Raw genomic sequence first — 16,774 nt, forward strand, 5'->3', positions numbered from 1 at the left:
TTTAAATTAAGGGTTACGATTTTTGGTCAAATAATTTGTCAATTTCATTGGTAGGAAGAATGATCTCCATGATGTAATAAAGACCAATGTACATTGAAGATAAAATTTTAGGGACGTAAACATCAATGAAAAATTATAAGATACTTTCATACTTCATTTGTGAAAATTTGAGGACTGTTTTTGCAAATATTCCAAGACAACATAGAGATTCTTTTGGGTTTGATGAGCATCGTCCACGTTAACCATGGGAATGAAAAAGTAGCATGCAAATTATGAATTTTTGATTGGCCGACTAAAGTCTGCTTAATTTATAATGTGGATTGGTTGGGCCCAATTTATCTTTTTCATTACTAGTCTATTCATAATCATATCACGAATTATGGGGAAAAAAAGGTGGCAAAAACTTCAATACAAGTTATTGTGATAACTAAGTGTTTGTTTCGTATGAATTTTGAGAATTGATTTTTTCATCGTTAGAGATAAAATGAATCTTACCGTGAGAGAAGAATTCAAAAATGACGACTGAAATAATGAAATAACAATCAAAAAATAATTTTAATTGACTTAAAATCGCGACCAAACAAGCACTAAGTCTAGAAGTGTTGGTTTATTGTAGTTCTAAAATGTTAATGAGAATTTAAATATCATCAGGAGTCTACTTACGTAAGTATGGACGTTATTCAGTAATATCAATCAGAAGAAAGAGTAATGATATTTACATCTAAGAAATTTAGACCCCAAATTAGGTGAGACTCTCAAGTTTTAAAAAATTTCATGAGAATTAGTCTTTTCATTATTGATTATTAAAAAAAATATTTTAATAAATTCAATTTATAGAAAATTCTCTACTAACTAATATATAATTTAAGAATACGGACGGCTTTTCGGATAAAAATAACAAAGGAAAATATAAGATATTTTGAACTTGAATATCAATACTAATAAAAAAAGTTAAAAATTAGAAAGCATAAAGTCATGTTGGTGCTGTTGACGTTATCGTTGATGATCATCGATAAAAATGTATTGATAATAATAGTAAGAATTGTTGTTAATAATACTGCCTGGAGTCGAGTCACCAACGTTAATTTCAGCTAAATATCATTTGTTGTTATCGACGAAATTTCTGTATACACACTCATTTGCTCCATAACTCGAAAGTCACACAAACATTTTTGTGTAAACTACAGTTGTTCGGGCTGGCTGCCTTAATGGATGAAATGGTGGAGCCCACGATGAAGTTAGAAAGAGGAGAGGAGAGGAGCACAACCTTTTTACAGCTCAGATTCCAACTTTCTGAAAATGCAAAATGGAGGTCAAATTGTCACACAACACACGAAAAGTAACAAACAGGAACACAACATAAATCCACGAATAAAATTATATTCTCCGAAAATAGCATTAAACAACAAGAAAGAAAAACAGCCTTCATTTCATTATACATCCGTCTCTCTCTCTAATATTAACACTCTTTCTCCTCTCCTCTCAATAGACAAAAACGTAGGACAAATGTTTTTTATTTTTTATATTTATTCTTTTTTGCAGCGTTGAAACCCAGACCCAGAACGGCGTGTTTCGATTTTCGATGATTGCACTAAAAGACCATTTTCGCCAGTTTTAATAAATTGTAAGTTTATTCTCTATTTTCTGGATTCTTTTTTCTCAATTTTAGATTGAGCCCTTTATCCGTTACAACTTTTGTTTATCCACATTATGCTGAGATCAGATTTCGTTTTATTAACGTAGATAAGTAATGTTGTTTTATGGGTTGAACAAGTGTTCCTTATCTGTTATAAATTGAGAGGATCTTGATTGTATTCTTGCTCATGTTTTTTTGATATAAATATGAGTCAAATTAAATTGAATTCCTTGTTCTATTTGTTTTGGTTTATTTTGTTTGTATTGAGATGTTGATTTGTTCTTCCATTTTTATATTGTGTTTGTATGTATAGGAGTTATTGGATTTGTCTTGATTGAATCGATTAGCAGCAACTACAACAAGAAATTGGCGGATTGAATATGTAATGGACTGGATTTTCTGAATCTTGTGCAAAGAGAGAAAATTATCGTTTTTGTGGTGTTGGACAGGAAGCAATGTTGTCTAAGAGTGGTGACCATCAGACGGTCCCATTATCGGTGTTGTTAAAGCGGGAATTGGCTAATGAGAAGCTCGAGAATCCTGAGATTTTGCACGGGCAGGCCAGCCAGAGCAAGAAAGGTGAGGACTTTACGTTCCTCAAGACTGAATGCCAACGGGTCCTGGGTGATGGAGTCACCACTTATTCTGTTTTTGGGGTATGATCCTATTGTTCTTCTCTTTGTTTATTATTCTATTTTTCATTGTAGTTTGCTATTTGTAGCTGTGGAACTTCAGCTTTTCCTGGATTTTAGCATTTTCTATCATGTTAGTCGTGCTCAGACTGGATGCTATTATCATCGTCTTGATACAACAATAATTTTAGTATTGTTGTTGTGGATCGAGAAGAGCTTCTCTTTCTCGTTAATCATTTTTCTGTGCATTGAATTTTGTTTCACAGGAACCATTGATTTGGTTATAGCTTTAATATGTAATACTGGGATGACACCCACAATGGACACATTTACATTTTGCATTATATACACATTGAACAATTAATGTTGAAATGTGTGAGGAATCAATGTAATTGCTCGTTGCTGGAAACCAAATGTTGGAAAATTTTATTTTTGTACTAGTTACATTTACATTAAATCCTTCGCTTCTTTTCTTATACATTGTATTTTTTCTGATGTATCTGCAGTTATTCGATGGTCACAATGGATCTGCAGCTGCTATATATTCCAAGGAGAATCTCTTGAACAATGTCTTGGGCGCTATTCCACCAGACCTTAACAGGGATGAGTGGGTTGCTGCATTGCCAAGGGCTTTGGTTGCTGGGTTTGTCAAAACAGATAAAGATTTCCAAGAAAGAGGTAGAAATAGTTCTGGTTCAATTCACTTAAACATAGCATTATAATTGCAGTACATACAGTAGACTACTCATTCTCAATATTAGATTGAAGTTCTGATTGAAACTAAAAGATATTTCTAAAAAAATGAATTATATTTTGTCAGTTCATCATTCAGTTCAACAATTTTTAAGTATTTTACCACATTTTGCCTAGAAAAAACTAAGCCCCTATTTGGTCCCCATATTTTACAATTCATTTTTCCTTGAACTCATTTTCAACCACACATTTCACGGGACCCACAACTTTTAAACCACACATATCATCAACTTTTATCAAAATTACGGCTAAATAATGGTTTCAGGATCTCATTTGCAGATTGATGATTGAAATGGAAAGGGACATTGGTTTAGGGAGAGGGTTAAGAAAATATTTTGCAGATCATTAAGATTTCTATTGCTAGAGTCTTTTGATCTTTAAATGTTAAAATATCGATTTTGGCAAATTGCTGTCTTGGTGTGTTTGATGAAGTTTTAGCAGTGACTCAATTAGTCTTAATCTTCCATCATCTCCACGTGGTTAGTCCATAGTTACGTACAAAAATTACCATTGGAGTGCAAAAACAAAAAACAAGTCTATTTCCTGACTCCAAAGATTCTTGAAATTCATTTCAAATATAATTTAAGGTTTAAGCTAATACAATCAATTTTTTGATGCAACAATCTGAATATAGGCAAATGAAATTATACAGGTTCTTAAATGTCATGTGTTTGGTTAAAGAGTCAGACATGTTATAATTTTATTTTTGTTTTAAAATTAAAAAGGATTAAGTTCTACAGATCTATGATAGATGCTTACACATATCTGTGATTGCTTCATTACACAAGTAGCTTTAGTTAATTTTTTATTGCATCTTCAAAATTGATGGCATTACAGTGTTTACTCTACTTGGAATTTTTAAGAATACTGATTGAATTTAATTAACACCTGTAGTTTGTAGTTACCTCGATCTTCTTGCTTCTAGTCATAGTACAAAAATTGTCTGGCTCTCTCACTGTTAAATGCAAATTAGATTCTGATATTTTTCTGGGACTGTGTCAGCGCAAACTTCTGGAACCACAGTCACCTTTGTAATAATTGATGGATGGGTGGTAACTGTTGCTTCAGTTGGTGATTCTCGTTGCGTACTCGAATCTGCCGAAGGGGGAATATATTATCTCTCAGCAGATCATAGACTTGAATGCAATGAAGAAGAGTAAGTAATATTTTATTATCTGATGTATGACCTGGAAACCTTTAACAGTAAGGTCTGATTCTTTATTTATTGGTTAAACAGGAGGGAACGTATAACATCAAGTGGAGGTGAGGTTGGCCGGCTTAATACTGGTGGTGGCACAGAGGTATCTTTGTCTCACCTCTTAAGGGGCTTCCTTATTGTAGCACAAAGCACAACAGATCATAAGCATTACTAAATAATGGAATCGTAGGATTTGATGCCAATTACATAGTACCAAACTATAAATTAAGGATATAAAACTGCTTTTTATGATTGCCTACTGTGCATTTATCTCCTCATAGGGGAAGATGGAACTTGAAATTGAACAGTAAATATTTTTGGAGTTGCGTGTTTTACATATAACAAATTTGTAAAGTTTTAAAAGTAAATCACATATTTCTGTTGGGTAGATGTTGCACTGGGAGTTCTCTCTTCTATAATTGAATGACATTTTTTTTGTTTTTATTTAAACTTCTTCTATCCGCTGGATGATTTTTGTAACGTGCCTTTTTGTAATTTATTTACCTTGTTGTAAAGGAAATGATAAATATATGATATATTACACAGCTATTTAAGAATTTTATTTTATTATTATTTTTTAAAATTATTTAAATTTATATAAGAATAGCTGTCGGAAACTGTCCATGCGATTGTGTAAGTCAAACCATATCATTCAAATTGTAAACAGAGGAGGCAGCAAATATGTTTTCCATTTCTTTGAAAAGGGATGAGAAGTCCTATATGGTGGTTTCTAAAAGCATAAATTCTCTTGAACTTTTGTTTCTTGGGGTTTTGGGTAATCTTAGAATCTTATTACTGCACTGATTTCACTTTAGATTGGTCCCCTGAGATGTTGGCCTGGTGGCTTGTGCCTTTCACGATCTATCGGAGATATGGATGTTGGTGAATTCATAGTTCCTATTCCTTATGTAAAGCAAGTAAAGGTTTGTTTCTAATTGTATCTTGCTTGCTGAATTTCAAGTACTCAGTTCTGGTATTGAAACAACTTTTCTGTCTTGTACCGTCAATGATTTTTCTGATTCTGATTTGAAAAGTTACATTGTTTCTCTTGACACTCCATTTGTGTCATTTTCTTTTACAAATGCAAATTGGAGTAGAATTTGTTTGAACATATTTTACAATATGAAGTATACCTTACAAAAATTGCAGTTTTAAACTAAAATATCATAAACGGTACTTATTACATGAATGGTAACTTTGGGAATTTAAGCTATCTCTATTAATCTATGATATTATGTATCAGCAAGAATTATCTATATAAATAGTTAATTTTTGACAAGGGACTAGTTTTTTTTTTTTTGATTTCTTCATTATAATCCTTGTATCTGAAATAGATTGTGGGAATGAATATGGAAGCTCAACTGTTAATAAAAACATTACATTTTTCTATGGAAATATTAATCTTTGCAACCAAGACTTTTCATTTCATTTACTAGATGAAAAGAATTGTAGAATTCCTTTATTGAATTATTTCATTCATATTTTGAGCTTATAACAGCTAACACCACCACACATTTAATTATGGATTAGAGAGGGTACAAAAAATTTTACAAATGAAAGCAGCTGTCACGCGCGGAAAGAAATGGAGAACATAATTAGCTTGATTAGTAAAATTGTTCAAGGAAATTAATTCATTTCTGAATCAGAAGATGATGATTTTGCTGGTTGTTTTAGTACTTTTCCATGGAAAAACTAAAGAATCATGGAGCTATCTTTTGTGCAATTTGTCAGCAATTGTTTATGGAGCAGATTTTAAAATTAATTTCAAATATCTTATCATCTGCAGCTGTCATCAGCCGGTGGCAGGCTTATTATCTCAAGTGATGGTGTTTGGGATGCATTATCTGCAGAAACAGCTTTTGAGTGTGCTCGAGGGATGCCAGTAGATGCCGCAGCTTCACAAATTGTCAAGGTAGTTTTTATTTCTTGATATGTTCTTTATATCAATCGAGATGCTATTGAAAATTCAGTCGTATTTTACTCTTTTTCATCTCTTTCAGGAAGCCTTATCCGTAAAAGGACTTCGAGATGATACAACATGTATTGTTGTAGATATTCAACTACCAGAGAAACCAAATCCTCCCCAACCACTACCAAAGAAACAAGGCAAAGGAGTCTTCAAGTCAATGTTTCGAAAAAAATCTTCAGAGTCATCATCTCAGATTGACAAGGAAGAGTACTGCGAACCAGATGTCTTGGAGGAACTCTTTGAGGAAGGATCAGCTGCACTTTCAGAAAGGTGTGAATGGTTCTAGGTGTACCTTTCTAATATGTTTGGAGGTGGATTCTGACAATAATATTGACATATGTTGAAATCTTGACTATTGTTAATCTTTGCTGTATCTAAATAATTCTTATTTTTCGAATCTCATGTCTACCTCTGAAGTAGAAAGAGTTAGGTTTTTCACTGATTTTATGTATTTGTACCGAATTTTAGGTTGGATTCAAAGTACCCAATCTGCAATATATTTAAGCTCTTCGTGTGTGCTGTTTGCCAAGTAGAGGTAAAACCTGGAGAAGGTGTTTCAGTTCATGCTGGATCATCTGATTCTAGAAAAGTGCGGCCTTGGAACGGTCCTTTCCTTTGCTCCAGCTGCCAGGAGAAGAAAGAAGCCATGGAAGGGAAAAGACCTTCTGGAGGTATCACAAAGTCTCCCTTTTCTGCCTTCCATGCAAATATGTGAAATTATGTAATCCTATTTACTGGTTTTGTGTTTTTGTATTTCCAGACGGGTCTAGATACAGTAGTGAAAGTGAATAGTCTTTCCTTCATTTAGATTCATTCAACGAGTGCTGACGTATGTATTCAAGCTGATTGTAACTGGGAAAGAAAATTTGTCCAACAAGATAAATCTATATTCCCTTGTGTTTCCCATAAGTTGTGTAGGCAAGTGAACCCTTTTGTGAATAGCCAAAACACAATAGCATATTTTTCTTTCGCATTTGTTTCTATAGACTAGAAGATGGCATGAGGAATAGTATGACGGGAAAGCTAGCCTTCCTCTGAGGAATTTATGATTCCTATATATAACACATCAGAGGTAACGTATTTGTTTTCCAAATGCAGCCGATTGTATATTTTATGCAACAGGGAAAGTTTGACTAGAGTCTTTAAGGATTTTTCCAATCTTGATAGAAATTTCAGTGACATTGATCATTTCGTGTAAAATCGATTTGATCTTCCTTCTAAAGCGAGGAAGATTAACACTTAACATTCACGATGGGAATTCATTACTTCATTGTTTCGACTTGATTATTTCCTAAATCTACACCATTTTATTGTTCTCTGTCGCGACTTTATGACAAATACTTGTGTCTCATTTTCTGAACTGATTATTAGGTACCAACCATTTTATCATCATAGAAATTTGAAAGACGGGTATACTATGTGGATGAAATAATGTTAGTGCAGAATACGACCTACTTGTGTAGGTGAAAGTTATATTCTTGAATTTTGGTTCTACTAATCTTGCCTCCTCCGGTCACCAAAGATAGAATCTTGAATTATGGTTCTAAATTCTGATGTTGTAGCCTTATAGGATTCTTTAGAATCTACTTTATATATAAGGGAGCATCGTATAATGATAAAAGGTTAAACTATAATGTTGTTCACACAATTTATTGTGAAGTTTCATTTTAGTCATTTATCTTTTAACTTTTTTTATTTGATCACTCGAGTTTCTAATTTTAGTTACATCACAAATGTCTATTCCATTGGTAGTTTGAACGACGTATTCATATGTGACAGATGATTAAGGTGATGTGCCCATAAATCGATGTGTTGGATGTTCACGCATCATGGCCTCGTATTTCAAGGGATCGATATATATTTAATATGAGCTTGGAAAAAATATATATATGTTAAATCTTCATGTCCACATTTTGTCATTGACAAGCCAATTTTTGGGGGGCTTCATTATAGAAGGATTTTCTTCTTACGGATCTTCATCCATCGGTTTTTTCATATTTGCCAAGCAAATTCTGATTTTCCCCATCATTAGCGCATACAATGTGCTTTGTTTCAACAAATATAAATTGTATATAAAATCGGGATTCAAAACTCGATTTATTAATTCCCTGTGAATAGGATACTCAAGTATAATATTTAAGCGATGCTAGATCCAAAGTTATTTTATTAACCTAAATACAAGGATGCGAATCTATAATATTGAATGAAAAAATGTAAAACCTAAAAAAGAAGGGAAAGAACATAATTCAATGCTGCTGAAGAAAGCAAATTACCTATGTTAGGTCGAATATCCAATGACATATAAGCACTTAGCACGAACCCTTCCCCTTGCTTGAAAGTGCTTGCCACATTCCTATGTAGACGCCATGATAATGGGGCATAAAAAGAGTAGACTTAACAGAGGGTATGATCATTACTGGGCAACAGGGAGCATACCAATGGAACGAATGAAATACAAACAGTTAACATAATATGGTCATAGATCTTATGTTATAACTTGATCATGAGTGAATTTGTCGATGTTTCACCGAGACCATTAAAGCTCGAGTGGAATGGAAGTCTATTAGTTTTCAACGAATTATGAAATCTTGATGATCTTCTCTATCAATAAATTGGGAGTTTGCGTTAAAATCATTTGCCCTACACCCACCCCCAAATATATGCTTCAACATGAATTACACAAGGGTAGGTTAGAAATATCAAGTAAAATATCTGCCTGGAACCTAGCATAATACATAGTTCAGGGATTGGCAACTTACCCATTCAATGACTTTGGCATTGGACATTTCCAAAATGGGTACTTATGGGGTAAGGTGAATTCAATAATAGGCGCCTATTGGCATTCCAACCTTCTCCTTTCAGGGCTTATCCGAAAGAGAATCTAGTACTTCTTAGTCATGAATATTTGAACTGGTTGTTCGCTATTTAAGAATTCTTATTCGGGCAGTTCATGCCTTCCATAAATAGTGTTTTGATACAAGATATTTCAATTCTTCCATGTTTCAGCAGTAACATGTTGTTCCGAGGAGTTAAGGTCTAAAATATGGAAGAAGGAAGTATTTTCACGACTATACCATCCAGTCAAATCTGTTGGGTTATGGTGGCCATTTTACTAGAGGTTTCTAATCTACCCTAGTGTGATCTCGTTGAAGCATATACTAGAGAATGGGTGTAGGTGGACGGTTTTAAAGCAGACTCTCTATTCATTAGATAGAGAAGATCATCAAAACTTCGTGATTTGCTATCAAACTTATTCCAATTCTAAGAGCTTGGGTCGAATCGATTTAATCGAATCGGTACTGATATATCGACTTGATCCGAACTCTCTTATTGAAATGCTTATTCAATGAGAATTCTCAATATTATGCCTTGAAGATGACTCGAATCTCCACACTCTTTAGCATGAGATTTTGAGTCTTACATGTCTACCATTTCACCATCAAGAACTCTTGAAAGTGAATCATATTCCATAAATATGATGTCTATCTAGTGTGATGTATGGAATATATGACAACGGTAGGGTATTTCTATTGACCGGCCTGAGTTGACCATCCAATTGCTTTGATTTGAATTGGGGAATGAACTTTTTAGTAAATATAAAATTTTAAGTTGAGTTGTAAAATTGAAACAATTTCAAATTCAGTGACTAAAACGATAAGCTTGACAATTGGTTTATTTATATATAACATAGAAGAATACAAAGTTTCAAACTGTTTTCATGCAAACTTTGCAATCATACATTAAGATAAGCAAGCTAGATAGTTCATACAAACATGCATTGTTTTGTTGACAAACACAACTAGGTTTATCTACTTGGACCAAGACAATTTTCAGACCTAATTTTTCCAGAGCAAAATCTACCAGGTGAATGGTTTCATCGTCATCGACAACCCCATTGCCATTTCTATCGGCTTTCCAGATGGCTTATTCACTCTTGATACCCTTAAACCAGCTATCTCCTTTGGCTTTGCGGAAGGCATCGTGGCTTTTCTTCCCATCTTTGTTCTTGTCATACCTCATCAACCATTTTTTGAACTGTTCCAAAGTTATCTCTCCATTTTCATCAACTATGCGACGATGACAACTCATAATTTCTTTGCGCATCCTACCTTGTTATGACTCGTGGCCCTCACGTTTATAGTAGTTTCATCCTACCTTGTTTTCCCTTCTTTTTAAGGGTTGGGGGTTGGGAGGAATTAGGGTTGTTTTTCTTGGTTCTTCTCTTGCTAAATTAATTGGTTTAACACATAAATTTATGATAGAGATGTTTCTAGTTGTCTTATATTTATTCTTGAATTCAGAACATGGATTTTATGCATTAGATGGCATATTTGGCAAAAATTTTATTAGATCTTATAAAATGTGTGGATAATAAGTTAATAAGTTAGTAAAAGTTGCCAAGTGTATAGAAATTGAGTTGATCAACTTATAAGCAATTATATGTTTTGCCATCTATGCTATGAATTACGGGGCTATACATCTCATTAAACTGAAAATTGAAATGTTGGTCCTCAAGTATTGTTTTGGTTGCAAGTTGATCCTTTAAATTTCATTTAGTTTTGTCTTATAATGGAACCATTTCTTCCATCAATAATTATGGAACCAGATGAATACCGAATCAAATAGTTTGGACGAATCGTATCAACGATTATTTTATAATAGAGCCATTAATTGTTTCCATATGTAATAATAGAAAAAAATCAAAATTGAATCGACTGGTTCATGATTGGTTTGGCTCTATAACAAAAAATTTCAAATTATTAATGCAAATTTTTACACATTAAAAATCAAAATAACAAGACTCATTCAATGTAGAACAACGAACTCTTGAATACCAAATCAGGGCTTTGAAGTTTGAAGAAGAGTGAGCCCTTGTTTAAAATACCATTTCAAAATGCATTTTGAGCTAAAATAGGATCAAAAAGCTCTTAGACGTTATGTTTTGACATTTTGTACTTATTGCTGAGTTTATTATGGTGTAACAAAAATGAAAAGATGGGTTAATTTTTCTATTTGCACCAACCTCAATAATTGAAAAATGGGTGTAAATCGATTCTTAATTCTCAGGATGAGAACTGGAATCAACCTAACACTAGATGGCTCTTTCGAAGAATCAAAATCATTTAAAATTTAAGTAGAGATGAATCTAACATATTGGTTCAGTTGGTTTGGGATCTTTTGCCTATCCTTAGTTACACTTACACTGTAAGTCTCGATGGATATGTTTAGTTAAATTTTTCAATAAAATGGCATGTATGAGGTATGTGAGGTGCTATTATGAAGATGATACATTCTGAATAAACTGAGAACTCCACCTAGAATTTTGTTAGGGTTTGGGTTATAAAATTTTTAGCAGATTTTGATAAAATTTTTAAAATTTATGATTGAAAAGTTAATAAAACTTGTGAAGTATTTGCTAAAAGTGCATGCTGCAAGTGCAAAGGTCGTGTTCAAATAATAAAGTGGATCCTTCGAGTCTGGATTGTCGGTCCCTCGAGGAATGTATATTTTCGATTACATAACTTTAATTGATTTAACTCTAACAATAAAAATAAAAACAAAAACATACACAATTAAAAATATGATTTTGAAATAAGGAAATTAACTAAAAACCTACAAAATAAGAAAATATAAAAGTCTTGGGAATTTTCGGAAGCAAATGTGGTTGGGATTCATGGTTTTGCTTAACCATCGCTTAATTAATTTCTTCACATGCCAATTAACAAATTACTCATTTACGATGTTAGACCCGATTTTCCAATTTTAGTTAATTACCTTTCTCGAGCGAAATTTACCCTAATTTATTGGTTTAATATATTATGTTTCTATGTTGATTAAAATCAAACAATTGCATTAAATATCTATGAAAATAACTCATTGGTCATCTAGGGTTAGGGATATATCTCTATCCTCCACACAAATATAGATTTTCTATTATTTGGTCTAAAATGCACAATCCTCCTTCGAATGATGTACAATGCACTAAACATAATCATTCATTGACAATATAAATGAAAATGTAATAATAACGATAGTAAAAACACATGAAATAAATAACTTAATATTAAAGAGCAAATATTAAAATCAATTAAACACTAGGTTAAACTAATATCATAAATCCTAACACAATAAACTAGTCCATTTTGTACAATTGATAAAAATGAGAATATTTTACACAAGCTATTACAAATATGGCAAAATAATTGAGAAAATACAAAGTTATAGATATAACTCTTTTGAAGTTTGGCTATGACTTTCCCTCAAATATTTATTCAAAACCTTAGATAGACTCTCCTTGTGTTCTTGATTTCACTTCCAAAATGTCAAGAAAAATGGAAAGAAAGAGAAGAGAAAAAGAAAGAAGAAAGGAAGAAGAAGAAAATGAAAGAAAAGTAAAAGAAAACGAAAGAGGAAGAAGACCCAACCAAAGAAGCCCTAGAATTGACCAACAAAATAATATTTAAATAACCAAAAATTGTTTAAGGTGAAATTGCGAAAGAAGTCTCGAAATTTACGCGAAATAGGCAAAATTCATCCAACCGGAAGGTGGCGCATGTGCACTGTTAGAGACTTTTGGCCTCGAGAGATTACACTCGCGCGGGGATTTTTTCATTTCTTTTTCTAACTTAATCCTCCATTTAAATCCACACAAGGTCCATCAACTTTGGTCATGTACAATTTGGTCCTCAAAATTTGATTTTCATATCACTTTTGCCTCCAAAATTGCAACCCAAGTCCTTCAACTTTTTGGCTTGTTTAGTTTGGTCCCCAGCTTCGCATTTTTGCACCCTTTTGGTCCCCTTTTCACTCCCTTTTGCCTTCTTCTCTTACCTTTTGGAGTTTATGACCTACAAAAGCCAAAATTACCCAATTGTGAGTTGATATTTGCTCTTTTAATCAATAATTAACTTGTTAAAGTAAGTAATAAGTGTGCAAAAACACACTTATCATAAATCTTATGAAATATATGGTTAGAATTGAAGTTTGATCAGTTAAAGAGTTAATATTTTTTTTTGAAACGTTTTATCAAATAAGTATTAAGTTTATATTCCTCAAGAGTGACCAATAAATTTCTTCTATAATTGAAATCAAAATAAGGTAGTCAAAAATGTGTCACACGACAAGAATATAATTCCATTTGATCTTGAAAATATTTGTGGAGAAGTTTTTGAATGAATATATTCTTAAATTTGTGGTCGTTAATTCTGATGTTGTTGTAGGATGCTTTATACCTCAATACCGGATAAGATAGCATCGAATAGTGACAGTAAAAGTGAAATCATATATTTGATCTAAAAGCAATAGAATATTTAACTACAGATTACAAAGTGTCATGATCTTGTTTGCCAGTACGAAAGTCAATTAGCTTTCATGATAGAACTTGGAAATGTGCTTCAGTAGAAATAATAGTGTAACGAATCGTGAAGTTCGAACAATTTGAAATTAAGCAACTAAAATGAGCAAGGTTGTTTAACCATAACTGAAAAAGTAAAAGTACATAATATACAAATTGGGAGGAAAAATGATCAAGAGCTGAATCAAGACCAAATTTTGGGTTTAAATCAACAATAGAAAACCTGTGCATATACACGTTTTTAGTTTCCAATGATCTAAATAAACATTATTTTTTAGTTCATCTTTTTTAATTCCAGCAGCTACTGTCAAAAAGACTATACTATAATTGAAATCTTATTTATTTAGAATATTGAAAACTCCGAAGATTTTAAACTGTTTCATGCAAACTTTGCACTCATATTTTAAGATAAGCAAAGTAGGTAGGTAGTTCATACAAGCAAGCAGAATTTTGTTGATAAACACAAACAGGTTCATCAACTAATTAGTAATTAGTCCACGAATTGACCAGACAGAGGGATTTGGTGAAAGTATTCGTTTAAACCCTCGTATTTATAGTAGTTTTACTTTGCGAGGAGGGTTTGTTGCTGTTTTCTCGGTTGATGTCTTTCTAAATAACCCATAATTATGGAGTTTTTGATTAAAGTTATACAACAGTTTATATAATTAATGTAACTAGGTTCTTGTTTGAAATGTCTTAAAAACTTAATAAAAAGTTGAGGTAAAGATGAAAATTATTTTTAACGATATATTTCACGTGACTTACAACTTTCATAAACTTTTCAACTACACATTTCAATAACTTTTACTAAAATCTGCTAAATTTTTTATTAAAATTTTCTTCAAACAACCTTAACATTAGTAAATTTTCTCCCACTCGAAAAGGTTAAATAACTTTAATACTTCATTCATTGCATATTTTAATTTGGCGAAAGTGTGTCACGGGACTTTAAAAACCTATTATACGTTAGTGAGCTAATACGTTTTTTGTTAGACATTAACATTGCCTTGGGTGCTGAGTGGTGTCCTCTCCTTCCTAGTACGGTAGTACCTTACATAATTTCTGTCGATGGAGCCTAAAGCGTCAACCACAGCATAGCAGTAAGCACTAAGTTGAAATTAGGTACCAACCATTTTATCATCATCATAGAAATTTGAAAGCCGGGTATACTATATGAATAAAATAATGTTATTCAATTGCAGAATACGACCTACTTGTGTAGGTAAAATGTTGTGAATGTCATAGTTGACTCTCTTGTATGAATAACATACAATAACACGAACATACCCCAATTGTGTTCCATTTGGGGCGACATATATACTATAATAAACGGAGTTCAATAGAGTTCCATATGGCACATGTAAAATTCAATAAAAACATGGTGGTGTAGGACTAATGATTCGCTTGAAAGGTGACATAGCATATGTTGAAGTAAACATGACGTATCATAATCTCAATGGTCAATTCTTTATTTGCTCACATAATATGAACGTTGATGCGTGATCATAATAGAGTAAACTACAACGTTGTTCACACAATTTATTGTGAAGTTTCATTTTAGTCATTTTTCTTTAAATTATTTTTATTTGATCTCTTGAGTTTCTAATTGTTATAATTACATCACAAATGTCTATTCCATTAGTTGTTTTAACAACATAATCATACGTGACAAACGATTAAGATGATTTGCCCATTTAATCGATACATTGGATGCTCACGTATCATGGCCTCGTATGTCAATGGATCAATATATACTTAATTTGAGTTCAAAAAAGAAAAAAATTGTTAAACCTTCATGTTCACATTTTGTGATTGACAAGCCAATTTTTGGGGGAATTTATTAACCAAGGATTTGCTCCATTCGGATCTTCATCCATGGATTTGTTCCTATTTGCCAAGCAAATTCTGACTTTCACCTTCTTTAGCGCATACAATCTGGTTTGTTTCAACAAATATAAATTGTATATAAAGTCGAAATTCAAACGATGATTCATTTATTCCCTATAAATAGGATACTCAACTATAATATTTAAGCATTGCTAGATCCAAAGATATTTTATTGACCTAACTACGAGGATGAGACTCTATAATACTCAAAAAGAAAAAAATATTCAACCTAAAAAAAGGGAAAAGAACATACCTCGATGCAGCCGAAGAAAGTAAATTACCTATACGAGACCAAATATCCAAAGCACTTAGCACACACCCCTACCAGTGTATTAAAGTGCCAACCTTGATAATGGGTCATAAAATGATTTGGTTTATTAGAAGGCAAGGCCATTACTGGTCAGCTTATCGATGGAATGAACGAAATATGAACAATTAACATAATATGGTCAAAGATATTAAGTTATAGCTTCATGGTCGATGTTTCACCGAAATCATTACAAGACAGCTTGGCAAGGGTGGCAGTCTATTGGTTTTCATAATATAATTAGGGAACGTGTTAGAGAATTTAATGTTTTAAATTACTGGATCTTTCATGTTAAATCATCGAGAAATATAAGAATTAAAGCGGAAGCATACCTGAATCTGACATGGTTCATGCAATATGAATTTCGCGGTATGATCTTCCAAATCTACACGCAGTCTCTTTTTCCTCTCTGTGATGGGATGCAGTAGAGAATGAATAATTCGTTTCGTTGCGTGTGATCTGGGGACCATAACCTATTTATATAGGGATGCCCTTTGACCTAATTCGGCCCATCATATGTAAACCCATACTTTAATTGGATACATTAAAGCCCAAAACTGAAACTTTATTAGATCACTTTAATTGGGCTCAACCGAATTCGATAGCCTATAATTTAACACACAATTATTCACCCATACAAGCCCATCTTTAATTAAAAATTCTTACAATCTCCCACTTGGGCTATATGTGTCACCTTATAATTGTGCATTAAATATAACCTTAGGAGTACTCAGAATTTTGCTATCATTACCGAATGTATCCCCAAACAATCCAGTCCATCAATCATATCAACATAGGATCAAAGCGGCTTTCGCTACTTTCACGTAGTTAAACCCATCAATGGTCACGTATATCAATATAACTGAATGACATGGATCAAGCATGGATGTGTAGCATGAAAATTATATGTAATGTGATCTGTAACATGCCTAGTTCCAACTGGTCCACCTTAATACCTTAGTGAGATCATTTTAAATAAATTCAGAGATAATTAACCAAATAACTTTATAACTGAAAATAACTTTAACTTTAAACCGT

General features: G+C 32.6%; 1 protein-coding gene across 4 annotated transcripts; it reads left to right on the forward strand.

Moving 5' to 3' along the window:
* The first annotated feature begins 1,340 nt into the window (after window positions 1–1,340).
* Window positions 1,341–7,733, forward strand: LOC111397268 (probable protein phosphatase 2C 12). 4 transcript variants are annotated; one of them, XM_023024103.1, is made up of 10 exons: window positions 1,341–1,624; window positions 1,950–2,292; window positions 2,775–2,946; window positions 4,024–4,177; window positions 4,259–4,322; window positions 5,035–5,142; window positions 6,006–6,131; window positions 6,220–6,458; window positions 6,657–6,859; window positions 7,560–7,733. In XM_023024103.1, the coding sequence occupies exons 2-10, from the start codon at window positions 2,092–2,094 to the stop codon at window positions 7,589–7,591; spliced, it is 1,299 nt and encodes a 432-aa protein (XP_022879871.1). In that variant the 5' UTR covers window positions 1,341–1,624; window positions 1,950–2,091; the 3' UTR covers window positions 7,592–7,733. The 4 variants fall into 4 exon arrangements, with proteins under 4 accessions (XP_022879871.1, XP_022879870.1, XP_022879868.1 ...); XM_023024102.1 differs by lacking the exon at window positions 7,560–7,733 and adding an exon at window positions 6,949–7,458 and having other exon boundaries at window positions 1,342–1,624; XM_023024100.1 differs by lacking the exon at window positions 7,560–7,733 and having other exon boundaries at window positions 1,342–1,624; window positions 6,657–7,458.
* Window positions 7,734–16,774: the final 9,041 nt, after the last annotated feature.

This window comes from Olea europaea, chromosome 7 (genome assembly GCF_002742605.1).
Source record: "Olea europaea var. sylvestris chromosome 7, O_europaea_v1, whole genome shotgun sequence".
In the NCBI taxonomy this organism is placed as follows: Eukaryota; Viridiplantae; Streptophyta; class Magnoliopsida; order Lamiales; family Oleaceae; genus Olea; species Olea europaea.

Excerpts from the sequence above, each read along its gene's own strand:
- LOC111397268 (XM_023024100.1), top strand. The coding sequence starts at position 2,092 with ATGTTGTCTAAGAGTGGTGACCATCAGACGGTCCCATTATCGGTGTTG. Across the intron at positions 4,178-4,258 it reads CTTGAATGCAATGAAGAAGA|GAGGGAACGTATAACATCAA; the intron begins GTAAGTAATATT and ends TTGGTTAAACAG. Across the intron at positions 5,143-6,005 it reads CTTATGTAAAGCAAGTAAAG|CTGTCATCAGCCGGTGGCAG; the intron begins GTTTGTTTCTAA and ends TATCATCTGCAG.